Source organism: Colletotrichum costaricense (assembly GCF_030867565.1).
Source record: "Colletotrichum costaricense strain IMI 309622 chromosome Unknown Scaffold_14.1, whole genome shotgun sequence".
Lineage (NCBI taxonomy): Eukaryota > Fungi > Ascomycota > Sordariomycetes > Glomerellales > Glomerellaceae > Colletotrichum > Colletotrichum costaricense.
This window is the reverse complement of record NW_026848243.1, coordinates 1,235,663-1,261,834: the sequence shown is the minus strand read 5'-3', so window position 1 is coordinate 1,261,834 and position 26,172 is coordinate 1,235,663. Positions and strand designations below refer to the sequence as shown.

The 26,172-nt window shown below is 52.1% G+C and overlaps 9 protein-coding genes across 9 annotated transcripts; 7 read left to right on the top strand and 2 right to left on the bottom strand.

Moving 5' to 3' along the window:
* Positions 1 to 2,356: 2,356 nt before the first annotated feature.
* Positions 2,357 to 3,645, top strand: CCOS01_12319 (uncharacterized protein; the record flags this gene model as incomplete). Its single annotated transcript, XM_060460468.1, has 4 exons — positions 2,357 to 2,652; positions 2,715 to 2,911; positions 3,003 to 3,476; positions 3,542 to 3,645. 4 exons carry the CDS (start codon positions 2,357 to 2,359, stop codon positions 3,643 to 3,645), a joined length of 1,071 nt encoding a protein of 356 aa, XP_060309411.1.
* A 1,212-nt stretch (positions 3,646 to 4,857) lies between these two features.
* CCOS01_12318 (isocitrate dehydrogenase subunit 1) lies at positions 4,858 to 6,385 on the top strand (the record flags this gene model as incomplete). Its single annotated transcript, XM_060460467.1, has 3 exons — positions 4,858 to 4,890; positions 5,233 to 6,242; positions 6,301 to 6,385. The coding sequence occupies 3 exons, from the start codon at positions 4,858 to 4,860 to the stop codon at positions 6,383 to 6,385; spliced, it is 1,128 nt and encodes a 375-aa protein (XP_060309410.1).
* A 2,766-nt stretch (positions 6,386 to 9,151) lies between these two features.
* CCOS01_12317 (uncharacterized protein) lies at positions 9,152 to 9,481 on the top strand (the record flags this gene model as incomplete). The annotated part of the gene is made up of 1 exon (XM_060460466.1): positions 9,152 to 9,481. The coding sequence occupies one exon, from the start codon at positions 9,152 to 9,154 to the stop codon at positions 9,479 to 9,481; it is 330 nt and encodes a 109-aa protein (XP_060309409.1).
* A 75-nt stretch (positions 9,482 to 9,556) lies between these two features.
* On the top strand, positions 9,557 to 10,558 carry CCOS01_12316 (uncharacterized protein; the record flags this gene model as incomplete). Its single annotated transcript, XM_060460465.1, has 1 exon — positions 9,557 to 10,558. The coding sequence occupies one exon, from the start codon at positions 9,557 to 9,559 to the stop codon at positions 10,556 to 10,558; it is 1,002 nt and encodes a 333-aa protein (XP_060309408.1).
* A 744-nt stretch (positions 10,559 to 11,302) lies between these two features.
* CCOS01_12315 (cytochrome P450) lies at positions 11,303 to 13,001 on the top strand (the record flags this gene model as incomplete). Its single annotated transcript, XM_060460464.1, has 6 exons — positions 11,303 to 11,576; positions 11,644 to 11,760; positions 11,815 to 12,218; positions 12,273 to 12,294; positions 12,350 to 12,550; positions 12,610 to 13,001. 6 exons carry the CDS (start codon positions 11,303 to 11,305, stop codon positions 12,999 to 13,001), a joined length of 1,410 nt encoding a protein of 469 aa, XP_060309407.1.
* A 1,015-nt stretch (positions 13,002 to 14,016) lies between these two features.
* CCOS01_12314 (uncharacterized protein) lies at positions 14,017 to 16,944 on the top strand (the record flags this gene model as incomplete). The annotated part of the gene is made up of 6 exons (XM_060460463.1): positions 14,017 to 14,547; positions 14,604 to 14,731; positions 14,844 to 15,520; positions 15,811 to 15,860; positions 15,929 to 16,625; positions 16,724 to 16,944. The coding sequence occupies 6 exons, from the start codon at positions 14,017 to 14,019 to the stop codon at positions 16,942 to 16,944; spliced, it is 2,304 nt and encodes a 767-aa protein (XP_060309406.1).
* A 1,567-nt stretch (positions 16,945 to 18,511) lies between these two features.
* Positions 18,512 to 19,561, top strand: CCOS01_12313 (zinc-binding dehydrogenase; the record flags this gene model as incomplete). The annotated part of the gene is made up of 1 exon (XM_060460462.1): positions 18,512 to 19,561. The coding sequence occupies one exon, from the start codon at positions 18,512 to 18,514 to the stop codon at positions 19,559 to 19,561; it is 1,050 nt and encodes a 349-aa protein (XP_060309405.1).
* A 578-nt stretch (positions 19,562 to 20,139) lies between these two features.
* On the bottom strand, positions 20,140 to 22,767 carry CCOS01_12312 (dynamin family protein; the record flags this gene model as incomplete). The annotated part of the gene is made up of 2 exons (XM_060460461.1): positions 20,140 to 20,697; positions 20,755 to 22,767. 2 exons carry the CDS (start codon positions 22,765 to 22,767, stop codon positions 20,140 to 20,142), a joined length of 2,571 nt encoding a protein of 856 aa, XP_060309404.1.
* A 1,762-nt stretch (positions 22,768 to 24,529) lies between these two features.
* Positions 24,530 to 25,528, bottom strand: CCOS01_12311 (short-chain dehydrogenase; the record flags this gene model as incomplete). Its single annotated transcript, XM_060460460.1, has 1 exon — positions 24,530 to 25,528. One exon carries the CDS (start codon positions 25,526 to 25,528, stop codon positions 24,530 to 24,532), a length of 999 nt encoding a protein of 332 aa, XP_060309403.1.
* Between the last annotated feature and the right edge of the window lie 644 nt (positions 25,529 to 26,172).

Below are 26,172 nucleotides of genomic sequence, written 5' to 3'. Positions count from 1 at the left end.
TGAAAATCCAATACATCTCACCATGCATTGACTGAGACTCCAACATCTAACGATCATGAGGTATAAGTTGTATTGGAACGAGAACTTCATCCTTGCAGTATTCTTGAGTGACTATGCAACAACGCAATCATAGTAGACGATTTGGAAAAATGGAAAGTTTCGGCAAAATGTAAGCATGGCTGCGCCACCACTCAGTGCGGTGTGAAGGAACTTGAGAACAGCTAGCCCAAGGGGAAGGGAGTCACGACCATGACTCCTGGCCTGGCTGGCCACTACATCGCGTAACACAAGTCCCCAAAGGTGGAAGCCAGTCGAAGTCAACCCTGACCGTCATAGCTTTCAAGTTGATGATGTCTGACCACGTTTGACGCTGTCTGGGTACCACTGGACTCATAGGTCTCGGGTTCAACTTCATGATTGCCGTAATTCGACTCATTAAAGGACGCTCCAGAAATAGCACCGTACTTATAATTCGATGATAGCCTGGTGACCTTGCCTTTTATGTTGTCGATCGTGATGTTAATGTAGCAGGCTCTTTTACGGTACAGCCTGGAATCTACTCGACAAGCTATTGCCGAGCTAATTAACATCTGCATCAAATTGCCCATATCGCTCACCGGTTAACCTGGCACCTGATCTCAATGTTTTCATTCCATCTGCACTTGGTAGAACGCAAGCGTACTTCCAGGCTTTCCTTTGCAACTGTCGCATGGGGGTTTGAATATCTAGGTAATCTCTACAGCCTCACCTTTGAAGTTTGACATCAACGAGAGCTCAGAGATAATAAAGCCAAGTGGTACTATGTAGACTCGCTTTACCGGTAGAAAATGCTTGGTGTTACTCGGCGGAGAAAAGCCCGGGGATTTCAATGTTCAGAGTGTGGCGGTGACGAAATAGATTCCTGCGGGTATCCGGGACGAGGACAGTCGCCTCGGACACAACAGACCACACATCTTAGATCGGAACCGTGAAGAGATTTCCGCGGTGCCTTTTGCCAGATACACAGATGCGGCTAAGTGCTTTGGTGCTCTTGATCGAGGTCACATGTCACCTAAGAAGTTGTGGTGAATGCCACGATAGTTGCTCAAAGTCTGCTGTTCCCTTTTACGGGCGCCTAAAAATAGTCATTCTTGAGCCAAGGAAGTCAGCGAGAAAAGGCATTGGACCACTTCCGACTCGTCCTCTTGAGGTTCTCAGGATATCGCGGCGTGAGACAAACGTGAGATCGTGGGAAATGGTTGCCTGATATCACGATGACCATGCCGCTTTGGCATAATGTCCGCAACACTGCCATTACGATGTCAAACTACAACTTGGCGTGTCTCATTCTCGGTGATTGCGGAGGCATTCATTGTACAATGTATGACGACTTCGTCGGAATGTTGCTCTTTCACGCTTCGTGCAATCTTTAGGCAATAGCATCACTTTAGTGGAATCTCATCCCAAGGTGTATGGCCTTAAGCTCATTTGATGTCATAGTAAACTACGTGCGAGCTGAAAATACCATGAGTCTGGAACTAGAGAAAGAACCTTGGAGCTGGAACTATATCTGTGTAGTTATCCAGTCGGGCTCCGGGCATGAGCTGTGACGGCCCGGCTCGAGAACCCCGAGCGGCCTTCAGTTCCGTACCTGGCACTGACTCGGTGATCTGAATAATTTAGGTCACGGGAGATGGCTTCCCAAATATTGGGTGGCAATCATGGACTCATGGTATGCAGTGCCATGCTGTGCCTCCTGATGTGGCTGTGTGTTGGCCATCCTAGGCCAGATGAACACCATTTGTTTGCTTTGATGTAGCCTGAATATCATCAAAATTCGTGTCATCAGGGGTTGTGACTGCAATCTCAAGTTTGACCGGGAGATGAGATGTCTTGAGCTCTAGACGAGGGCCTTGTTTGCGGTCACACTGCAACGGCACGGAACGAAAGGCGTGCATCCCTATTGGGTTCTCTTTCGATGGTGGGACAAGCTTTACAGAGGCAAAAGATGACATCGTGTTTGAAAATTTTCGCTCTTACCACCTCGAGGAACTTCATTATCGTGTCCAGCGTTTTTGTAGTGACACAGATCATCAGGGACTATATCTCCCGAGTACCCAATGATTGACGATGATTGGCGATACTGAAGCGTTGCTGGTGTTTTCGAGACGATACGGCCGACGATAAAAGGGGCAATGACAAGACCAACTTTCTTATGACCTCTTCTCTTCAACTATTCAATCATTCGAATTCATCGCAGTCGCCAGATAATCATCATCAAGTACTTGATCATCCAAAGATTTCCGCTCTGGCTTTGAAGCATCGCACTCCTCATCACGCCCATCTCTCATTACACAGGATCTTGATCTCACCCATAATGCTGGCCATCTTGAGCCTACCCTGGGTGCTCGCCGCTGTGCTCGGTATCGCCCAGGCTTCTCCAACGAACGTTGTCGATGTCGATCTCCCCGAAGCCGTAAAGCCCGCAGCTCCGACGAAGACTTTCATCCTCACTCAAGAGGACGTCGACGCCTACTACGAAGAGAACAGCATTACTGGTGTAGTGGGAATGAATGGAATGGACGATATCTCGCTCTCAGACTTGGATGACGCTCCCGTCTACAACATCACCTGCCCCGAAAAGTGGCAAGTCTATTATTATAATTGGTGGCCGTAAGATACCCTGTCCCATGATCATAATGCTCATTGAGCATACTGAAGCAGATACGTCGCAGTTTACTCAACACGATGTGCCGCACAATAACCAAGATGGGAGGAGCCTGGACGGACGGGCCATGGACTGGCGTCTTCGGTGGCAATCAAGCCAAAATAGACAGAGCTAGAAAAGTCACCTTCGACTGGGTACAGACGGGTGAGGATTGTCAAGGAAGCTGCGTGCAAGTCTTCAGCACCTTGCGCAACGCGGGTTCGTGTAAGTGAATCTGCCCCCATCAGCTTACTTTACGTCCTACTACGGCCTCATGCCATCGCCTAGATGAGCAATACTGACGGTATCTCGATAGGCCGCGGCGATGAGTTCTGGATGCATGAAAAGATTAACATGAACTACGAGGGCTGCGGAATCGCAAAGTTCGAGTATCAATACCAGCAACAAGGGGTACTGGAAAACGGAAGAGGAGAATGCTGGAACACCAAGGATTACCGGCCGACATACCTGCCCGTGAAAGCAATTGTCAAGGATTTCTGTGAACAGTCCATCAAGACGATCCGACAGCGAGGAGCCGATCAGTTCGTCAAGGACGTTTCACGTGGAAAGGACGGACACTATTTCACGAGTTATAACCGCCAGGTCGACGATGCGGTGAACAATACCAGGCTGTACGATGTCGGCATGATTCACTTCTGGATCAAGCCGAGGAACAATACCATTGCTTGTCCTGCGGGCAAGACCGTTCAAGACATCATTGAGGATAAAGTAGGCGGGCTCAACGAGGCGCTGTGCCAGCAGCGCATCTTATCTATCGAGAATATGGACTGTAAGTACCCTCTGCGTCCAGGATAGCGAAGACGGCACATTGGCTGATTCTGAGATGAATCATAGGTGGAGCTCCCCTGGGCAAAAGCGATGGCGGACGCTTGTTTGCAGACTGTTTCGAGTGGGGAGTCGAAGCATCTGGTTACAATGGCATCGACATTCTTGATTAAGCTGTCGGGACAGGGCCGTACTCGCTTCTCTCGTACGGACTCACCACATTCATTGGCAATGTAAAGGCTGGCTGGGCTAGCCGTTGTGATGTTTTGGGGAGGATATCTCCGCGATTTCGCAGCCACAGCAATCTTTGACTGAGAATGCTGGCCAAACACTAGGTCTTTTTCCTGATTTTGACGAAATTGAATCATATTGTAAGCTGAAATTGATCTTGTCGAGATAACAACTGCGGGTTTCATTCTGCTGGTATCCGTGTTGTAATGAGTAAAGATCGCGCTCGGCCGAATGAAGTCGCAACATCGCAGATACGGCCAGGGAGGCCCAAGACCGACTTGGCGGTCTCACAAAAGGAGTGGAGAGGTGGGCTGGCGGGGATTTCTCCGGAAAGGATGGGCAGGCGCGGCTCATTAAGATGTGAGATAGCCGACGTTGACCGAAAACGCCCGTATGAGACTACGATTGCTGATGAGATGAAGCCTCAAATCAACACATGAGGCTACATATGAGCACTCATTGAGAGGTCAACGTGAGTTGAGAAACTAAAGATGAGAATGAGCGAGTGACAATTGAATTGAGACACGTGACGTCGTGGGATACTGTGAGTCCAGATCCGAGGCTCAACCGCGAAGAAGAGAGAATAGAGACGCTAAGACCGAAAAAGGCAAGGTGCCCCACGTTTGGTTCCTTCCCTTCCCGAGCGACAGAACTGCTGCACTGGCTGAACATTGAAGCAGGCGCGGGCACTGCGCAGTCTCTCTTTCCCGCGGATGTCGCCCTCCATTCTTCCGACCGCCCGGAAAAGAATAAAGCGGGTCTGAAAGTCATTTCCAGCCATTCAGATAACTGGAAACGGCAGAGAATTGGAGACCAGCCACTTACGGAATCCCCATGGTGCCCCACCTGCGCAGGCGTTGGAGAGAAAGAACGGAAAGCACGACGGCCAGCCGAGAAAGAGCAGGAGCAGAAAAAAAAAGCCTGCCTCAGTCAGTATCTGCCACCTTCGGTCTGTACTTTGACCGTGTACCGTTCCCAGTTACCGTCCCCGTCTGTCGCCGTGGTACCTTGCTCTTGCGGCATTTGACAGCCAGCAACTCTGCCTTTCTCGAATTCCACTCTTTTTCTGAATTCTTCCACTCCCCAACTCCTCCGATCCCGAACAACATCTATTGCTCCGCGAATACCCTCACGAGGCACCAACGACCGTCACGATGCTTTCCCGAGGATCCGCCCGCACTGCGCAGGTACGTCGCCTCTTTGCCAACTCTCAATTGAGTCCCTTTTCTGCTGTGCAAGCCGCGACGTGGTTTTTTTCTCGGTGTGTGTCTGTGCATCGTGATCGCAGAGGCAAGGCTGCGATGTAAGAGGGGGAGAAACAACAACAACAAGCACCAAATTGCGACCTGGTAGATGACGCAGAGAACATGACGACGTCGGCCAGGATGAAAGTTTTTGAAAGGAATACACGAGAAGCAGACATATTCACAAGCACACAAAGCACACGACCACCAGAAAATGGCCACACATGCAGCCAGATATGTCACGATAACCCACGGACAAATGGCTAACAATCCTCCCCCACGCAGATTCTGCGCACCGCGCAGCCCGCGCGCGCCTACGCCACGGTCGGCTCTGACATCTTCAAGCCCACCAAGTTTGGCGGCAAGTACACGGTCACGTTGATCCCTGGTGACGGTATCGGTGCCGAGGTCGCCGAGAGCGTCAAGACCATCTTCAAGGCCGACAACGTCCCCATTGAGTGGGAGCAGGTCGAGGTCTCTGGTCTCAACACCACCACCCCCGAGAAGACTGAGGATCTCTTCCGCGAGTCCGTCGCCTCCCTTCGCCGCAACAAGCTCGGCCTCAAGGGTATCCTTCACACTCCCATTGAGCGTTCCGGCCACCAGTCCTTCAACGTCGCCATGCGCCAGGAGCTCGACATCTACGCCTCCATCTCCCTCATCAAGAACATTCCCGGCTACCAGACCCGCCATGAGGGTGTCGACCTCGCCATCATCCGTGAGAACACCGAGGGTGAGTACTCTGGCCTTGAGCACCAGTCCGTCCCCGGTGTCGTCGAGTCCCTCAAGATCATCACCCGCGCCAAGTCTGAGCGCATCGCCAAGTTCGCCTTCAACTTCGCTCTGGCCAACAACCGCAAGAAGGTCACCTGCATTCACAAGGCCAACATCATGAAGTTGGCTGACGGTCTCTTCCGCTCCACCTTCCACCGTGTCGCCAACGACTACCCCACCCTCGAGGTCAACGACATGATTGTCGACAACGCCTCCATGCAGGCTGTTAGCAAGCCCCAGCAGTTCGATGTCATGGTCATGCCTAACCTGTACGGTGGCATTCTGTCCAACATCGGCGCTGCCCTTGTCGGTGGTGCTGGTATCGTCCCCGGTTGCAACATGGGCCGTGATGTTGCTGTCTTCGAGCCCGGTTGCCGTCACGTCGGCCTCGACATCAAGGGCAAGGACCAGGCCAACCCCACTGCTCTGATTCTGTCCGGTGCCATGCTTCTCCGTCACCTTGGTCTCGATGACCACGCCAACCGCATTTCCCAGGCCATCTACGGCGTCATTGCCGAGGGGTAAGTTCTTTCGTCTCTCCTGGGATTGCAATGAGAATAGCTGCTAACAACCCAACAGCCAGGTCCGCACCCGTGACATGGGCGGTGAGGCCACCACCCACCAGTTCACCAAGGCCATCCTCGACAAGATGGATACCTTGTAAATACAGCTACAGACACACAAACCACCATCCCTGTAGCTATACGATAAACCAACCACAGCGGGCGGCTTCCCACCTTCCTCAAAACGACCCCCTATTTACCTACCTTTTCCCCCGACAACGCGATTAGACTCGAAATGAGGCGAGACTGGGACGGAGATAGATACCACCGACGCGGTCGAATTGCATAAACAAGCGGAGGAATAGATTTCTGTTTTGGACACTGGGAGGAAGGCTCGGTCTTGCTGGGAGATTGTAGTTGTACCAGTTGTACGTAGCATAGGAGTCACGCAAAGCATATGAGTTCCTTTTTCGTTGTTTGAACAAGACCTTACCAAGCTCCACTGGCCCCATGTGCTCTCTTTTATATGTTCAAGGTGACAATCGCCCCAGATTCTAAACTTAGTCCATTATCTATTGATGACGAATGCCCGCGCTGCTATTCGACGACTCGTGTTCCCTCGAACCAGTTTCGCATTGTCATCAGGTATCTACTATCACCGACGTTGCTCGGAGTACATATAGCCTTGCGCCGAACGAAACGGCATCATTCTCATGAAGTTCTCAGCCTCGCCTCAAGCGTGGGGCATCTGGGGACTTGACAAACCAATTAGCGGTCGTGCTGGCTACATGGCCTCGGACGTGAGTTTGGCTTCGGCTCGGAGAGCTGGCGGCATGCTGACTCGGATAACATCGGCAATCCGAGGTGGTGCTCGGGCGCCGATGTCTCGGCCGTTTGGTAGGTGGGCTTTTTGGTTTTGCCGAGGTTAAGCCTTTTGGGTGCGATATGCTTTCTTCAGTCTTGAAGATGAGTGAAGAATGTGGGTCGGTTGTGGATAAGAGACAACTTCGTTGCTTTTGTCGCAGCAGCAACGAGGAGTCTTTGGGAACAGTTTGGTCGGTGTATTTTCCTGTCTGGCGTTGTAAATGTGACAGTTTTGTAGTGTCAGTTTGTGTTGAAGTTTAGGTGCAATCGCGTAGCTGGACTGTTTGCTACCTTATCAAAAACTGAGAGCCAGTGTTTAATTGAGTTGAGTGGTAATAATTGTTTACTCAAGAGATACTCTTGAGTTGTCTGAGTCCCGAATAACTGCAGCGACGCAGACACCAATGCCGACGACAGCAACTAAAGTAAGCTTTCCGGTATCTGCAACCCGAAGATTGCTGTCCAGAAGTTTCTTTTGCTCTCGACAGATTTCGAGGTTCACGTTGCTTCATCCAGATTTTGAATATCTTTTACAAGCATCGGTGGTCCCCTAAGTCTCATCATGCAGTTATTACCTATGATCAGTGATGCCACCACGCAAGCATTCATGGCAAGCAATGCTGGCAACTTGTGCGACGAGGTAATGGATTAGCCTCAGAACTTGAGGAGTGATGCGGGAGAATGCTTTTCAATTCAGGGCAGGAAAACATCATACAACTGACAAGAAAGCCATGCTTCACCATATGTTCTTGGTAAGCGAGCTGAAGATTGACAAACCTCCAGAGAAAAATACGGTCCTTGTCAATGCCTGAGCTAAGAGAGCTTCACAGATGCGTACTTGGCCAGTATTTCAGCTCCTCCTGACCACTCTCGCCAGACAGAATCTCTGTACACATTCAAAGCCTCCTAGTGCCAGTACGTATAACTTCCTTATTTGAGTCAACAAGGACAGGATCGATAGTCCGTTCATCTCATGTCTAACAAGCTTAACTAGCAAACCCAAAAATAACAGCTCACGTCTGACGATCAGCCATCTAGGGACAGTTACTCGCACACGACCGATCTAGCAGCCAGGCTCCTGGGTAGACCCAGATTACGCTCATAGTGTCTTGTGTCACATCTCACACCGAGGGGTTCAGTAATCTCTGATGACAATCTGCATCCACTCCGGGGCTACCTAGCTGGGGTGTAAAAGGGGGGTTGGAGGTGCACGCAAGCGCGTGACAAGATTGCTTGCCGCTCTATAGGTACACTCTTTGGCTCTTTTCCTATTGTGTCTACTTTATTGTCACTGTTCTTTTTTTCTCTATTTCTATGAACCCTATTTCTATGAACCCGATCCCTTTTCTGTCTTTGAAGAGCATTCTTCAATGGATATGTAGAAGAAAAAGTGATAGCAGAAAGAATCAAAAAAGGAAAGAACAAGATCAGGTAAGAGGGCGTGCAAATCTTGTTGACTAGGATTCTATTCTGTCACCCGATTGGCAGGAAGAGAGACATCTGAGATCTTGAGAGTGGTTGAAGCTGAGACAGCCTGTAATCTCTGACGAGCTTCCCCCTTTTTTGTACGACTTGCGATTTTCTCTATGGCTTGAGAGGGTAACTGACTACCTCTCACAACTCACTGAGATAGTCCTACAGTTCTGTACGAGATTCTTGAGTCTTGACTCCTTTTCCATCATTGTATGTGGTTTACTGTGCTCCCATCACAAACCTACTACACCATAACACCGGACGTCAGAGAATCCCCGACCCGACATCTTCAGAAAACTCAGTCGCCAAAGAAGCAATACAATCGCAGATCGCCTCCATCTTGCCTCAATTTTACTCATGAGAAACAGCAAAACAGCCCACACTGGCCTCGAAGCGCCGTGTCAGGGTGCGATCGTACAGGGCTCGCGGAAGTCAACTACATGAGTCCCCATTGGCCGAGTTTCAGCCACCCAATTTGTGTAAGCGATTCTCGGGAATCGAAGACGGCCGAAATTCTGGGTCCTCTGGTGGATAGATCTCTGTACGATCGATCGCAGATACTCCGCTGGATCAGAAACAGAAACAGGTTCATGGGAACCGACACACAGTCACCCAGCATGAGCGAGCGATATATCGGTATCCAGAACCCAGATCTGGCAGACTATCCTTGCCAGGCAGGGCAGTTTCGACGGAAGCACTGTCTGCAACACCGAATCACACATGCCCCCTTGAAATATCTCCGTAACACGGAGGCATCTGTCCATGTCGGCTTTGTCACACAGGAAAGTCAGGGGAGAGCACATATATATCCACCAATCGCGAGCCGAAATAATCCATTCAGCCTTGGAACATCTCAAAGTATGCATGAGATTTACTTCATCTCGAGCAGAGCATGCACTGCGGGTGCATCTCGAAAATGAAGATGCAGCAATAACCCGTCTTGCAGGGCAGGCCTCGAGGAGCAAGAACCCGAGTCCGCGCTGGGAGGTGGGGGGATGGAACGGGACAGGCGTCTACCCAACAGCCAACCGCTCAAGAGGCCAAGAAAACAGCCAACTCGCAAGGACTTCCCAACTTGTTACGCCGACATCAATAGTTTCCCTTGTTTTCTCTCTCACTGTCTCCACCCCAGAATGATTGGATGGTCGGGAACTTTCAAAAGTTGGCATAAGGCGAATCGGCACGTCTTGATTTCAGGTGTCTCTGTAGGCAGACGCAATCTCTGTTGTCTTATTCGACCTGGAGAACGAGTTGCCGAGAGAAGGGGGTGCCTTGTTCCAAAGATCCGGGACCCGTGTAACCTCGCGGCAGCATCCGCTGTGGCCGGCGCACATTGTATGCCATATGGCCTTTACCCTGTTACAAAAGCTATGCTTTCCAGCGGGCGTTGGCAGCTCTTTTCACCTACCCCGCTTCAACGGCACAATCCTAATGAGTTCAATGGTCAGCGGCATAATCTCTGTCAAGGCAGTCGTGGAAGAAGAGTTTGTTTGCCCTCTTGGCGCATATGCTTCCTTTTAACCCCCCTTGCACTAGACATTGCTTACATTCTCGTGGGAGTTTTGCGGATCGGCTCTCCTAGCGTGGGCGTCAGCCATGCGGGAGCAAGGATCAGTCTCACGCTTGAAAATCCTGAGATTCTCTCTTACACCCGCTCCCCCACCCCTCATTCACGTCAGGCCCTCGTCGACAGGGATGTAAACAGCGAAAGAAGCACTCATGTCTTTCCGGACATGCAGATCCAGTGGCTTGATTTCTGTGTTACAACAAGACTTGAATTGTCGTTGTCTTGTGATCAAAGAAGTGCAGATGCCGGGCCAGGGTCATCCTGTCAAACATTGTTGGAAGTTGCAGTTGGTGGCGTTTTGACTTGGGTGGGAATTGTTTGCCTGTCTTGTCTTCGATACCGTTGGTCCGGACATGGCTTGGAACACCCCTGGCGAAGGATTGTGATGGCTTTATGGGGGGTAAGCATCGAAGTTGCAGATTCGGTCTAGGAAGAAATCCCTTTGGGTGACATGTTTGGCGGGTCCAAGGCCCGGTAGAAAATGGAATCAAAGGTGAAAGGTGGAATATCGACAATGGCTTGCTTTTTTTCCCTCTGGATTTTGGTATTCCTTCCTTAAAGATGGACATTCGCTCCTTCTCAAGGAATGTCGTCCGATCTTTTGGGAACTCTAGACGTTTACAAAAGAGCACAATTCGACTTCCAATCTACAGGCTTCACCTTTCCGCCTTTCCACCCACTTCGCCTTTTCACCCTCGCCTCCCTTTCTACCCAACCCATCCAGTTTTCGTTGAGGGAACTGGTATCAACTCTTCTTAACCTTGATCTTAGTTCATCATTAATCTCTTCACTATTATCTCTCCTTCCGACCTGGACGTTACGCCATCCTTGTTCTTGCCCCTTGCCCTCGAACCATGGCTTTGAAGCTCTGCACAGGCATATCGCTTCTACTTGCAACTATTGGCATCAGATTCTTGTACCTGGATCTTTCTACTGCATTCAAGATCTTCTTGACTTCATTCACCTTGCAATGTACTTTTCTCTTAGGATATAATGCTTTCCTCTATCCTTTCTTCCTCTCACCGCTGCGGCACCTTCCAGGACCAAAGGTAAGGAGTGCCAACTTTGCTCACATACACAACGGAAAGATCGACACGACCACTTGAAAGATATGAGATATTGCAGAAGCGCTGATTCACGAAGCTTATAGGGCGGTCATTTCCTGATTGGTCAGATGCTCAATCAGATCAGAACCCCGGGGCCAGCCGATATCTTCATATCTTGGACAAAGCGATGGCCCGACGCGCCTTTTGTGCGCTACCTCTCTATGTTCAATGCTGAGACTCTCATGGTCAACAGTCTGGCGGCTTTTAAAGAGGTTCAACAGACGAAGGCATTCTCATTCCGAAAGTCACAGTTGGCAGCACGCATGTTCTCCCCCATCACCGGACATGGACTCATGTTCTCAGAGGGCGAGGAGAGAAAGAAGCAGCGAACCCAGTTGAACCGTGAGTTCCTTCATTTCAAGTTACCCCTTGCTTTATTCACGTTACTTTTACTGACATTGCTACATAGGGGCGTTCTCAAACCAAAATACGCGCACGATGCTGCCAGTCTTCCAGCTCAAAGCCAATCAGATGTGTGAAGCAATCTTCCGAAACATGGGTGGAGAGGATGTCAAGCTTGTTGATGGTATGCTAAAGTACTGTCTTTTCCTGACTAATTGATGCTGACTTCTGTCTCAAGTCGAACCCTACATCCGAAAAGCAACTCTCGACGTCTTCGTCATTGGCTCCATCGGCTGTGATCTCGACGGCATCTCCATCCCTGAAGCCCACTTCTACGACGTGTACGAGCGCATTATCCGCCAGCCTCCTTCCGGCCACGTTCTCACCTTCATCGATGGCCATATCCCTGTCCGTTCTTGGCTCCCTCTTCCTAGCAACAAGAGATGGCTGAAGGATGTTGCCCTGATTCGGACAATGCTCCTCACCTGCGTTGAGAACCGCCGTGCTGAGATGATTGCTGAGAAGAAGCTTGGTCTCAGTGAGAAGATAACTGAGCATCGCGATATCTTGACCTTCATCTTGGAAGATTGCCAGTTTGACAATACTCAGACCAATTGGACTGACCTGGAGCTTCTGGAATACGTACGGAGACCTGTGATCCCGATGCTTTGATGTGTGCTGACATTTCATGAACAGATGCTAAACTTCATCGCCGGAGGTATGACAAGACACAATGTGAACAGCCAAAGATGTACGCTAACCCTACGTTATAGGCCACGAAACTACTGGATCTATCACCATGTGGATTGCCCATATCCTTGCCACGGAGTCCAAGGTGCAGGAGCGCCTCAAGCAAGAAGTCCTCGGTCTCTGCGCCGGCAAGCCTCGAGACTGGAATCCGACCTACGAGGAAACCGAACATTTGGTCTACGTCAACAACTTTCTCAAGGAGATGCTGCGCTTTTACTCCCCTGGTAAGCCTTATCGAACCTACATACTTCGGGTTCGATTTGCTGACCAGATTCATGAATAGGAATCTTCCTCCCTCGTGAGGCAGCAGAAGACGTCACAGTATGCGGGACCTTCGTTCCCAAGGGGACACAAGTGACTCTCTGCCCGGCTGTGGCACACTTCAACCCCCTTGTATGGGGTGAGACCGCCGATATCTTCGACCCCGATCGCTGGTCCGACGGCCGTGCATCCAAGGACTCGTACGCCATGGAGTCGTTCCTCCAGGGCCCGGCAGGCTGCATCGCTAAGAACATGGCTTTGCTGAACGTTAAGAGCGTAATCTTTGCTCTCGTGCGGAACTTCAAGTTCTCGCCACGTCCCGGATATACTGGCGTGGTAGAGCTTGCCAATCCCAACTTTACCCTGCGGCCCAAGGGTAGTATGGCTGTTACGATGGAGAGAGAGACGAGATAGACGGCGCTTATAGAATTCTGCGCTAGAGTCTACATGGTGCCGAAGCATGTGTATGCTGGCACCGCTTACGATGGGGTCCTTATGAAAGGACCGCTGAACTATACATAATTTGGACAAGGGGCGAGGTAGACTAGAATTCGCTCGTAATTACATTGAATAATAATGAAACTGGCGCTTTCTTCTACTCTCCCCATGATGCGTGAGATGAGCTTTGTACTTCAGGAATAGTGAGCGAAGCCTCAGGAAGCACCGTAATGTCTTGATAATATTGTCTTTTGATAGAAGTCTGAGGATTTATCTGAGTCTCTCTTCATCTTGACCGCCGTCTTGTCCCTCGAAACTACATTATTCCCCACACCTGGTTTCTCAGATTGATTTCTCAGCGAATTCCCAAAGGAGTCTTTGGCACATCCCAACTCAGGAAACTGACTCATTCTAATTGAGGATTCAGATACCTAGGTAGATGAAATAGTCGTTATACTTTTTCTTCTCGTTGAAAAAGAAGGAGGCTTAGACACATTGACCTGGTTGCTCCTGCATTCCTGAATGATTTTGAAACCCCAATTACATCTGGAAGGCACGTCAAACAACTTCGCTCTCAAACGCCCCTTCCCGTACTCACCTTGGACCTGCACCCATTCGAAAGCCCATATCGCCGCCTGCTTGGGCACCCTATCTTTTCCCTTCACCACACCTTTCCACCACTTTACGCACTCCCCTTCTCTGTGATACCCAACCCAAACACCAGAATATTCTTCAAAGATACCTATTCAACACTACTGGCATCGCGTGAGAAGAGCTCTTTTGGCTTTCTTCTCACGTTGTCGTCATCACATGCAACATTACATCTTTTATCAATAATAGCATCGACCCAAAAGACAAGGCCCAGGTCTGATCAGCGATTCATATCATCATCATCACAGTAAGACCTCCTTTCATTTCTTCATCTCCTGCGTCCCAAAGTAATCTGAAACGTTCAGCAAATCTCATTATTCACCCCCAAACCCTTGCCACAATGGCGGCTCCATCCAAGGTGATGCTCGAGTCTGGCTCCGACATGGATCACAGTGTCATCAAGCCTTCCAAGCCTTTTGACCCTCTGCAAGGCACACTTCATGAGAATCACGCTGCCTTCCAGACCATGCTCACACTCAAGCCTGATGATATACCAATCTACAAGGTCGACATGGGCAAGCCTGCTGAAGAGCGCTACATTGAGCTCGCCAAGGATCTTGCTCCCAAGATAAGAGAAGTGAGCCCTCTCTTTGACGAGGTGATTGAGGCGACCGTACCTCGGGGCATGTCTGGATTTGCCAAGTTCACTTCCCGGTTCACCCTCCGTAAGGTCTTTGACCCTGAGCAGACCAAGGAGATCAAGTCCATCGCTGAGGTTGCTGGCATCCCCGTTCACCAGCTCATGGCCCTCAACACCTTTCTTGACCTGATGCTTGGATGTACATCTGGAGCTGCCTTGGTCAAAAATGACTCCAAGCGCAAGATTGGCGGCGGTAATCCTGACCATCTGATGCACTTTCGCACTCTTGAGGTATGGCTATATCCCTTTCCAAACAAAAAATATCTAGCACTAACGACTCATCGCAGTGGGGCATGGATATCCTGCGTGATATCCTTGTCATCATTGAGTATGTCGACACGAACAATGGCTCGAATGAGGTGATTGCCAGATCAGTCACCTATGCTGGCTTTGTCGGCATGCTGACTGGTGTCCGGTAAGCTGCACTTAGATTTCCATTGAGGACTGATATGGGCTAATAATTATCTTAGCAAAGGTCTATCCGTCTCTCTCAACTTCCGCCCAAACCATTAGTGTGGTTCGGGCAGCCTTCTTAGGCACCAAATTAAGGTCCTATTCGGCTTGCGCGAGTCCGTTCCCTCAATGCTCCGCCGCATCATCCTCAAAGAGGATATTTCCTTCAAGAATACCAAGGCCTATGATACCAAGGACCCAAACCCCCGTGAGGACAGCAGAAAGCTCGCTCCCATCACGTCCATCGGCAAGAAGCTTGCCTCTTCCGACGCGTCGCCCTGCTACCTGACCCTCTGCGATGGAAGAGAGGTAGTGAACATCCTCAAGGACCTTTATGACGGCAAGATCAAGACGAGCAGTGTCTTCCAGATTCAGTGCAACCACGACCCTGACCATCGACGCTGCTGTGGCCGCATGACTGTACGCCACGGCGCCGACCCTGTCCAGGCAAAGCTCATGGAATCTGAGGACTGGATCGAGGTGTCTGCGGATCGTCAGAATGCCTTCCACGACAAGTGGATTGAACATGTCCGTGCTATCACCAATGGAAATGACATCACCTGGGCCAAGCAGAATAGTTGCTGCACGGGTCTTGAGCTTGATGCTGAAGCCAGCAAATCTGGCGAGATGACTGGCGTTGACGAGGCCAAACTCCGTGAATGGATCGCTAGCTATCCTACCACCAATGACTCGACTCACTTCATGTGCATCATGGATCCTCTGACTGGTGAGATCCGCTGGATCTCTCGTGGTCCTGACCCTCTCGCAATGTTTGATTTTGGCGACGAAGCTTAGTCGTTGGCCCTTATGCAATCAAGAGAGGAAGCAGCTCGACTTTGCACAGCAATGTTTCTCGTCTGACAGTGCTAGGAGGATACCAAGGAAAGGAGTCCTCGAGGCACTACATCGACACCAGGCTTTTGCATTTACACATGAGCACAACAAAAAGTCGGCAGTGCAAGAGAGTGGCATTGGATGGCCTCAGGGTATGGGGTACATGGGAATAACGTCATGTAACGATAACAAAAGTCGTGAGAATAGAGCATGGCGCCAAAAAGGCCACTCAAGGCTGTAACGATCAGGTGGTGATTGTGAGTGGTGCCTTTAGAGAGACCTTGGTGTAAGTGAATTGTGCTGGGGCTCAGCTTGCACGCTGTAGGGTGGGGAACACCTGCAGCGTAGCTTCTTCAGCGCTTTCCAAGAGCGACCCAGCACCATATCACCCTCAAAGAGAAGGCCAGAGGAAGGAAGTGCTGTCCAACACCACAATCCAAATTTCATGATTGAAATCTTGAAACTTCCACACTCCAACGACCACAAACTACCTCGTCGCGATTTCTTTCCATCACAGCTCCTATCAAAGCCGGATCAAAAGACCGCCGAAATGCCAGCATCAGCACCAGCTCTTGCTCTGAACCAGGGTCCAATGACCAACGAAGTCCTGAGGGGCATCTTCGCGTCCGACCAAGACATGTACCCCGCGCCGCTGACCTGGGACCGCCTCCGGAGCTGGACGACTGCAGCGCCCGAGCTGGCCATTTGCTTCTACCTCTCTGCCGACGCCGTGGAGAACGACGACACCCAGACACTCGTCGGAGCCGTCATTGCACTCCCGATACTGGCACCTGCGTGGCGGGATTTGCTGGCGGGCGAGGTCAAGGAAGTGGATGTGGATGCCGGGACTATGTTTCCTCGCGATGGTGCTGAGCATCCAGAGGTCGGGCTGCACGTCTTTCATGTCGAGAGGTTCGATGTGCCTGAGGCGCGGGGTAAGGTGCGAGGATTCGCCGAGACCTCGATGCAGGCTGTCGTAGCTGCGGCAGAGAGGAAGAGATGGTCGATCATCGGCTATTCAGGTAAGTGATTCGTGGTGGCTGGCCATGCTGGCGTTACAGGCTTTCGATTGACATCCATTGTGGGAGGGAGATATCGATGTGATCTGACATTTTGGCAGCACTTACAGCAACGCCAGAAGGACGAAGATGCTTTGAGAAAATGGGCTTCGAAGCGACGGGCTACGAGGAGTTCTGGGTTGACGATGGCCGCAAAGGTGTCCAACTGGTTACAATCACAGCGGATACCGCGCCCGAGAAACGGGAAGTGCGAGAAGCGGCGACAGTCCGAGGCCAGGCGAGGATGCTAGTGAAGCACTTGCATCCAGTCACCGATGCTTAGCTGCGCTTGAGGGTCATCGGAGATTTCGAGACTTCGAGAACAATCAATGAATGATCGACGATGCGGAGGGAGGGGCCTCCCGTGTGAGTACGGAGTACAACGCAAGGAGTGGAATTCCAGCGGAAATTTGGCTTTGAAATCAGAAATCCCATCACGAAGTGAGAGCTGGGTCGAAGCTCCTCGACGCTGGGGCAATCATTCAACCGAACATAGCAACAAGCCAACAATTGCCCCGGACCCCGTTTTCCTCGCCAGAATCCCGTTGCTATCCATCAACAAAGTGCGAAACGAACCTCGGCTCCTGTCACCCAGCAGACGTGGTCCAGACTCGTTGCGGATACCCATGATGCTACGAATTACCCAGTTGGCAGCTCCGTACGGTACACCAAACCTCGGCCTCCCGCCCCGCGGACCTGGCAACCGGCACGGCTCAGGCGACTACCGATGTTTTCTGCGCTGTTCTTACTTTATCGGGGCCCTCCTCCACCGAAAGGGGCAGCCAGCTCCGGGTGGTTGAGCGCCAGAACAATAACGGCATTGAGCTTGTGCTTTGTCATCATTGCTTCATTGGTACGGGGTAGAGATTTTTTTTATGGCACGTTTTGGAGAACGGAGAGGCGACTTCGAGCAAGATTGGGTCAGGACTAGTCAGTGATGGGCCTCACCCTGACTCGAGTTTCCTGAGGCCGAGGCCATCCCGTTGAATCATCAATTCCTCGAAGCAAGAAGAACGATACAGCAAGACGGGCCCACCAAACAACAATGGCGGGAGCTGTGCAAGTCAAAGTCTACATACGACCACGTCGATTGACGAAGCGATCTTGACCGCAGATCAGAGAGTCTGGGAGGCCCTGGCCTCTAATGGCCTTTATGGTGACATCGATGAGCTTGATTGGGCCTCTCAGACACACCGCCTACCCAAGCGATATCTGGTACGTGTTTCCGCATCTCAAAGAGGGATGTGCCCCACCATGAACCGCGGCATATTTGACCAAGAAAAGATGGAGGGGCAAATGGAAAGGAAGAAAAAATCTAGCGTCCATGTTTAAGTGCTGCTGCTGACAGATCAAAAGAAAGGGTCCGTGGGGACAACAGCGGCCAAGTCCCGTTTGACAATTCCGCTATCCTTTTTCCAGGAACCACCTCACAAAACACGGTTTATTGGGCATGGCCAATGCCGGCGACCCCCGGGCTGTCGAAGAAACTCCACCGGTCGAACAAGCAAAGTGGATGCCCCTCCTGGCAGTTCTTCCATCATGACGTTGCCGTTTCCAATGCCTTCCGTCGCCCCGTGTTCACCAGGAAGCTTGAGGGGAGCTGAACATTGAACCGTTCCAAGCGGATCACAGGGTCGGACCCGGCGCGGGCCCGATGGACCCTTTGACGGGATTCGTCATGATATGGAGCAGATGGTTTCTACGATATATTTAACACCAAGATCATCCCATAGTTTCCGGTCGAAGTTTGAAAGAATCACTTACATCTCTTCCCTATATATTCAATCCACTACATATTCCCTTTCTTGATATCCCGCCACTTAGACACTCACTATTGAAACACTTTTACAATGGCTCCTACTCCCAACAAGTCTTTCATCTTCAAGCAGGTCCCCAAGGGCCTGCCTGTCGCCGGCCAGGACCTCGTCACCGAGGATCGCCCCATCGACCTCGAGCAGGACCTCAACGGCGGCATCCTCATCAAGGTCCTCTACTCTTCCTTCGACCCCTACATGCGCGGTCGCATGCGCCCCGCCGAGGCCGGCAAGTCCTACATTCCTCCCTTTGAGCAGGGCGCCGTCATCGCCTCCTCCATCGTCGCCCGCGTCGAGCGCTCCGATGCTCCCCAGTTCGCCGCCGGCGACCTCGTCACCTCCTTCATGGGCCCCAACGCCGAGTACGCCGCGATCCCCGCCAAGTTCCTCCCCGGCTTCTTCAAGGTCCCCAACACCCACAACGTCGACCTTCCCCTCTTCGTCGGCGCTCTCGGCATGCCCGGTATGACCGCCTACGAGGGTTTCTACGACATCGGTAAGCCTAAGAAGGGTGAGACCATCTTCGTCTCCTCCGCTGCCGGTGCCGTCGGCCAGATTGTCGGCCAGCTCGCCAAGGCTGAGGGCGTCAAGGTCATTGGCTCTGTCGGCAGCGACGAGAAGCTCGACTTCATCATCAACGAGCTCGGCTTCGACGCCGGCTTCAACTACAAGACCGAGTCCCCTCACGACGCCCTCAAGCGCCTCGCGCCCCAGGGTATCGACATGTACTTTGAGAACGTTGGCGGCGACCACCTCGAGGCCGCCCTCGAGTCCTTCAACCAGCAGGGCCGCATCATCGGCTGCGGCATGATCTCCGACTACAACACCCCGCGCGAGCAGCAGAAGGGCGTCCGCGGCCTCTTCCACCTCGTCGCCAAGAAGCTCTCCTTCCAGGGCTTCCTCGTTAACCTCTCGCCCGAGAAGTACAAGCCTTTCCAGGAGAAGGTTCAGCCCATGATTGCCAACGGCGAGCTCAAGGTCAAGATCCACCAGACGGATAGCATTGACCAGGCTGCTGAGGGCTTCATTGGCATGCTTACCGGCCAGAACTTTGGCAAGGCTGTCTTGAAGATTGCCCAGGAGTAAGAGTCTCGAAGCATGGACGGATGGAAATATTGCATTGAATAAAGGTTTGGGAAAAGCATGTTAGATGTATACTATAATGACAATTGATGACCAATGAACCAACGATAAAATTCCCCTGTGATTGTACCTGTCATTGTCTGCTCGATATGACAGAGCGATGCGATTTTCGTCCTGTCTTGAGCTTACCGGAAAGGCTCCGAGTTTGCGTCCTTCTCTCAAGTGTTGTCGGACAAAAAATGTGCATGCTCGCTACGTGACATGGTTTTAATCGCAGTGTCGCAAGGCGTCAGGTCTTCCCTTTCACTCCAGATTGCTTTCTTAGGGCTCATAAATCACGTTTGCAAAGGTACGTGTTCGATTGATATTGTGTATAATTCTATAGAAATGGTATCAAGTGCTATCCAAATCCAAGCCATTGCACCTGGCAAGTTTCCATCCAATGTCCCTCTATCTCAGAGACCACTGTCTACCCAAAATGGGAAATCGGATCATCCTACTCTAAACGCCAACAGATCGTATCGCTAAATTTAGAATCCCGTGCTCAAACTGAGGCCTGTCTCTCGGTCTACTCTTCCGTTTTAACCTCTACCAAACAGCTTCTTGGCAGTCACACGTCTCGTAGACGAGGGCGCATGCTCATTGGCGTCATAATACCCTCCGTAACCATTAGCATGCTGCTGCTCCGAAATCGAAGACTGCGAGCGGTGGCTATACGCATCCGACGCCGCATCCTCGGGTCTCAGCTTCTGGGGACGAGGAGGCGGGGGAGGTGCCTGGGCCGGCGCGGAGGCCTGTTGGGAGGAAGGAGCTCTGTAGTACTCTTCATCTTCCCACTGGGACGTGCTTGTGTTTGTCCGAGCGGGCTCGGCGCGCTCCGGTCGCGATGTCGGGACGGGAGGAGCCTGGGCCGGCGCTTGGTGGCCGCCATAGGAGTAGCCGTTCGTCACTGACTCAGTGGGTTGTGTTCTCGCTGAGGGACGCTCCTCGCGCTCGTCGCGGGAGCGTGTTGAGCGGTGAGTTGTTTCGCGGCTCGGGCTGGCATTGTTGCTGACAGGCTTGCGCGTAGTTGTCTGCTTTGGCTTATCTTCGTCTGAATCGGAGCTGTTGTCCTCTAGATCGCGGTCTTCATCGGCATACTGTGAGTTAGTTGTTAGCATTGTCGATTGTGATGAGGAAAAACAGATGTGGCTTACCATTCTCAGCTCCTTGCGCATGGCTAAGCTGGCGCAAATGTCGCGGGCCTCCTCGATCGCAGTCTTCTGCGTCTTGAGCGTCATTCTGCGATCGCGCGTCTCCTTGTTCTCGGCGGCGATAGCTTCGACCGTCTCGGCAGGCATGCCGAGAATCTCAACAGAGTTGAAGATGCTGTACATGCCCTGCAGCAAATGTCTCTCGACGACCTGCGTAATGGTGTTGCGGATGAAGGTCTTGGCCGCAAGCTCGTAGAAAATCAACATCTTCTCGCAGACTTCCTGCGCCTCGGTGTAGGTGGCACCATCCTTAGTAGTCTCGATCTGCCACTTGCGAAGACGCTCCTCGTATTCGGGGTCGTACGGCTGGATTTCGAGGTTCATGTCTTGCGTTAGGTGCTCAAGCTCGACCTGTGCGTCGGCCAGCAGCTTTTTCATCTGAACATCGAGGAATTGGTAGCGCAGGGGCTCGCGCATACGCTGAGGCCACGCGAAGTCAATGACCTCACTGAGAAACTCGTTGCACACGACGCCGAGATTGTCCTTATGCTCCTGAGCGAGCTTTGGCCAGTTCTCTGAGTAGCTCTGGAAGAGCATGTAGACAGCGCGAGGCTTGGGATCCATTGGAAATTCGGAACCACGAATCTGTCGCAGAAGCATCTCGACTTCTCTACCGACAAACTCTCTCTTGCTGCTGTCGCTGATGGTAACACCATCTGCGGTACCGGGTGCAGTGGATGACGAGAAGCCAAACTTGCGACCGTTCTGGCGGATACGGTGCGAGAACTTTTCGTTCTCCTCAATGGCGCGGGCACGCAAGTTCTGAGCGGGAGTGCCGCGGGGGTCGGCTGTGGCGCGGAAGAAGTTCTTGCGAGGAGGATTCTTGTAGAAACCGTAGACGGCGGGGATAACCAGTTCCTTGGAACTGGAGAAGAGCTCAACGAGCTCGATGCGCATCTCCTCGACAGTGTCCTTTCCAGTGCCCATGGACTTGAGCTCTGAGTCGCAGTCGTCGAGCGCCTTCTGGATCTGCTTGCGAAGTGTCTTAACGTGACGACCAATGTGACGTTGCAGCTGAACACTCAGCTTTTGCTTGAGCGCATTGGCACCACACATGGAGCTGGGAAGAGCACGCCATTTTCCGCGGCCAAAGAATTCTTCCTCACGTTGACGACGTTCACGGGCTGAAGGCCATGGCTGGCCTTGGTCGCGGGGTCCAGGGTTCAGCAGAACGTACCAGCCGAGCTTGAAGTAGTTTTGCTTATCTCTGTTCTGGACGAGCTCGATGAACTTGTCTTCCAGACCGATCGACTCGCAAAGATCGGGTTTTGTCAGGACACCAATGGTACGGCTGCCGGAGGGGTCGAAGTGGCGTGCCTTTGTGAGAATGGGTGCCTGGACGTAATCGGTGTTGCCGCCAACGACAGCAAGGATAATGGTTCGGGAACTCTTCATATATCGGTCGCAAAGGGTCTCAATCGTCTTGATGTCGTCCATCGACTGGTCGTTATTGGCGTTTTTGACGAGACCTGGAAGATCGACGAGGGTGAGCAGGGGCATGTCGGGACCTCTCTTCTCAACCACCAGAATGTCGCGAGCGGCGAATCTGCCCGGAATGTTCTTGGGGGCAATCATTTCCACCGCAGATCTCATGAGAGACTCAAAGGACATGTCTGTGTCGACAGCTCCGCCAAATTGTTTCAATCGCTCCTGGTCTCTGAAAGGCTTGTTCTTGTCGGGGATGATGGAGACGTTGAGACTCGCTTCGGCCGACCTGCGCAGGCGGATCTCGGTTGCGAATCGTGTGCAGGCGCCGGCATCACGAGGGAACGGGGTGCCAGTGATGGCCTCGAGGACGGAACTCTTTCCCGCCGACTGGTCGCCGACGACGACGATCTGTGGCAGCTTGACATTGTCGAGCTGGGCAAACTGCAGCTTGTCGATGAGCTCGAGAAGGCCGCGCTGCTCATTCGCCATGTCCGCCGTCCCCAGCGCCGAGTCGATATTTGGAGCCATGTCGCGTTCGGGTCTGATAGAGACGTTAGTTGGACGGTGACGACTGGTTTCTGGAACCTCGTACAATGATCCCATCACAGTCTGGTCTCGATGTATGTGTGATGTGGGTGATTGCGCAAGGAAAAGTCTTGGACCTCGAAAACAGGGTGCGAATACAACACGGGGAAGGGAGAGCCTTTTAAAGAGGAGACTACTGTTCGCCCAGCCCAAAGACCAAAGAACAAGCTTATGTGGGATTACGCAGTTACGCAGCGCAAGCCTGCATTACGGCGCGAGACGTGTCTCGACCGAACATCACATGCCCCCCAGGTGTGAGTGTGCCCAATAGCCTTGAAAGGGTGCCTGGATCTGGGCTCCAAGTCGTCGCAAAGCCGCGTCGTCAGCCCCCAGTGACGACCTTGGGGCGTGGGGAAAAGGGTAAAGCTTCGCCTACTTCTGCGTCGCCACCGGGGAATACGGCGGTACGGCGACATTAGAGTTGGCATTCCATGGATGTTGCTTGGCTTGAGGCAGCCCAGCAAAGAAGAGGCATCCGTTTGGGCCCTTTTTTCGCCCGCCTACGGCAATACGGATACTGCAATTTCGTCTGTCACTCGGCGTCGGATACCAAAGCCGAGACCAGTCAAGGAGACTGGCAGATTGGATACTGTGGGCTAGAGCCTTTAGGACCACTCGGTCTCCGTTATGCAGGGCGAAAAAGACTTTGAACAATAGCGAGAAAGGTGAAAGCAGTCCCATGTGCGCAAAGCCACCGAACTTTGGGACGGGGACCAACGCGTTTGTGTCGAGTTTGGACGAATGACGTCGGTAGCTCGGCAGTGGCACAGCCTCATTTTCCCTGTCTGGCACATCCAGGAAGCCCGCCGTAAGAGGTGGAGGGCCATGGAGGCACACTTTTTCCTGTCAAGCTTATTGAATCGGCCGCCGCAAAGTCGCACTTCGTCTCGCTTCTTCGCCTGGTTTCGCCCTACGCATGACGAGCGTACGCGTCGGGAGGCACTCGAAGCCCCAATCAGAGGCGGGTATGTCCGTCTAGGCCGGTGTGAGGAGGATTTTGAGCCAGCCAACGTGGTGCTAGAGACGACGACGTTCAACGCCAAGATGTTGCTGGTGGTTGATTTTTCGCCACTCGTTGGACTGCAAGGATCAGCCGGTGAAACAATTGGAGTCCAGTGGCTGTGTGAAGGAAACTGTGGCTAAGCAAGCACAAGTGAGGAAGTTTTGAATGATTAGGTAAGTGAGAATGCCCCTCTATGTGGCTATGCTACGGGCTTTCTCGAACTGTGGCGAGTGCTCCGGAGATGTGGCTGAAGCTACCCTCCCATCCTCCATCTCCAAGGTCCGCCGAGACCCTCGAACATCCCGTCCTCGATCGCTCTCAATCCTATTTACCTGTATAGCTACATGACTCAGGTCCAGTAGCGAATCTATCCAAGCATCTTTACTCATATCTAATGCTCACTTCAGCAACCCCAAACCCCCCAAGGCATCAAGCATAACGGCGTTCGGATCTTTAAGGAATAACAGAGGTCAAGGAAGTATGGGCGAGCGAAGGCGGGGGACGAAGTCGTGAGAAAAAAGTCAAAAGTTCAGGACTCGAACTTGTGAGGTTCGAATACCTATGAATCTCGGTTGTTGTGCCACGTCTTGATTCTACCGGTTGTATGCCGCTCGGCTACTTAGGGTGATGGCTTTGAGATGAAAGTTGAATTATACACAGCTGTATTTAACCAGAGGGAGAACGGAATTCATATAGTCCATCTCAGTATCTAAACTCTTGCCCAACAAGCTTCTCGCTCAGAGCCCACAGCATCTCCGCATCGACTTTGCTCCTAGCCCAAGGATATACCTCCTCCTTCCACGGGTCGGCAACACGACAATCAGTAAGAAACTCCCCATTCTTGTCCTTTAGCTCCGGGTCAAACGCCGCAAACACGTGCGTCGCGGCACCCTGGTCCATATCCTTGGGCTCGATATCCCCCATTCCCCACATATACTTGCTCCCCACCACAACATCAGCCTTACGCAGGGCTTCGAGGAACCCGGGGAAGTCATGCGCCTCGTGCGCGGCAAGGTTCGTGGGGACGTACCCCGGGCACAGACTAAACGCCATCACACCCTTTGATGGGCCCAGCCTCTCGGCAAGGGCGATGGAGAAGAGGCTGTTGGCCGTCTTGGACTGCCCGTAGGCCATCCACTTGTCGTAGTGCTTTCCTCCGTTGAAGTTGTAGTCCGTCCAGCGCACGTGGCCGAGCCTGTGGGCGTTGCTGCTGACGTTGACGATGCGCGGGGGGGAAGGGGATGCGAGGATCTTGAACATGATGAGATTTGTGAAGAGGAAGTGGCCTAGATGGTTTGTCTGGAACTGGCTTTCGAAACCGTCTTTTGTGAGGCTGTAGGCTGAGGCCATGATGCCGGCGTTGTTGACGAGGATGTCGATGTGGGGGACGTCTGGCCATGAGGTCACTGTCTCTGCTGCTTTTCGGACGCTGGCGAGGGAGGTGAGATCTAGAGTCAAGGGCTTGAACTTGATCTCGGGGTGTGTGATTCCGAGTTCGTCGATGAGGGGTTGGAACTTTGAGGGTGAGCGGCCGGCTAGGATGAATGTGGCTGGCCTAGCTACGGCGACTTGTTTGACGAAGCTGTCGCCGATGCTGCCTGGAGAGACGCCCGTGATGAGTATCGTCCTGCCGGCGATGTGGGGGGCGTAGACGGGCACCAGCTCGCTCGCTTTGGTTTGGTTGTTGAAAGAAGGAGACATGGCTTTGGTGTTCTGTGTCGTACTGAACAGTTTAGTAGTGCTTAGTTTGGGAAGAGAGAGTAAGGTATTGCCTGTAACTGCCCCTCGGACAAGATGATGAGAACGCAGGAACGGCCTCTATATACCCACCAGTCTCAAACGATACCTAAAATAAACACTCATAAAGCATGTAAGACGCGAGGCAGCCCGCACTCACTGGAGGCATGCTTGGAACGGACAGCCTTGAAATTGGTTCACCCGAAGATCACGACGCGTAAGATAAATGGGCTGCTCATGTTGCTTCGGGGCCATAGTTACCCGTTCTGCTACATGAACCCATCAGAAACCCCTTACAAAGGATACGGTGCCGGAGATAGGTATCCTTCATTGGGTGTTGGCAGTCTTGCTTTTCCTATATGGGAGACCTCAAGCACGGAGTTAACGGCCCTAAGAGATCATACCACCGTCATTAAATATTGTCAACGGGCTATGTTGGCACTGTCGGAGAAGTACCTGCGGCACAGATCATCTATAGTCATCTTGGAGCGCACAGAGAAGACATGTGGTAATATTGCCAATCGTGAAAGATTGCAGTCACATCCCCTTTAAAGCCCAACCTGGAAGTACACCAGTCCGTTTCGCTAGCCTTCACGCATGTACAATTG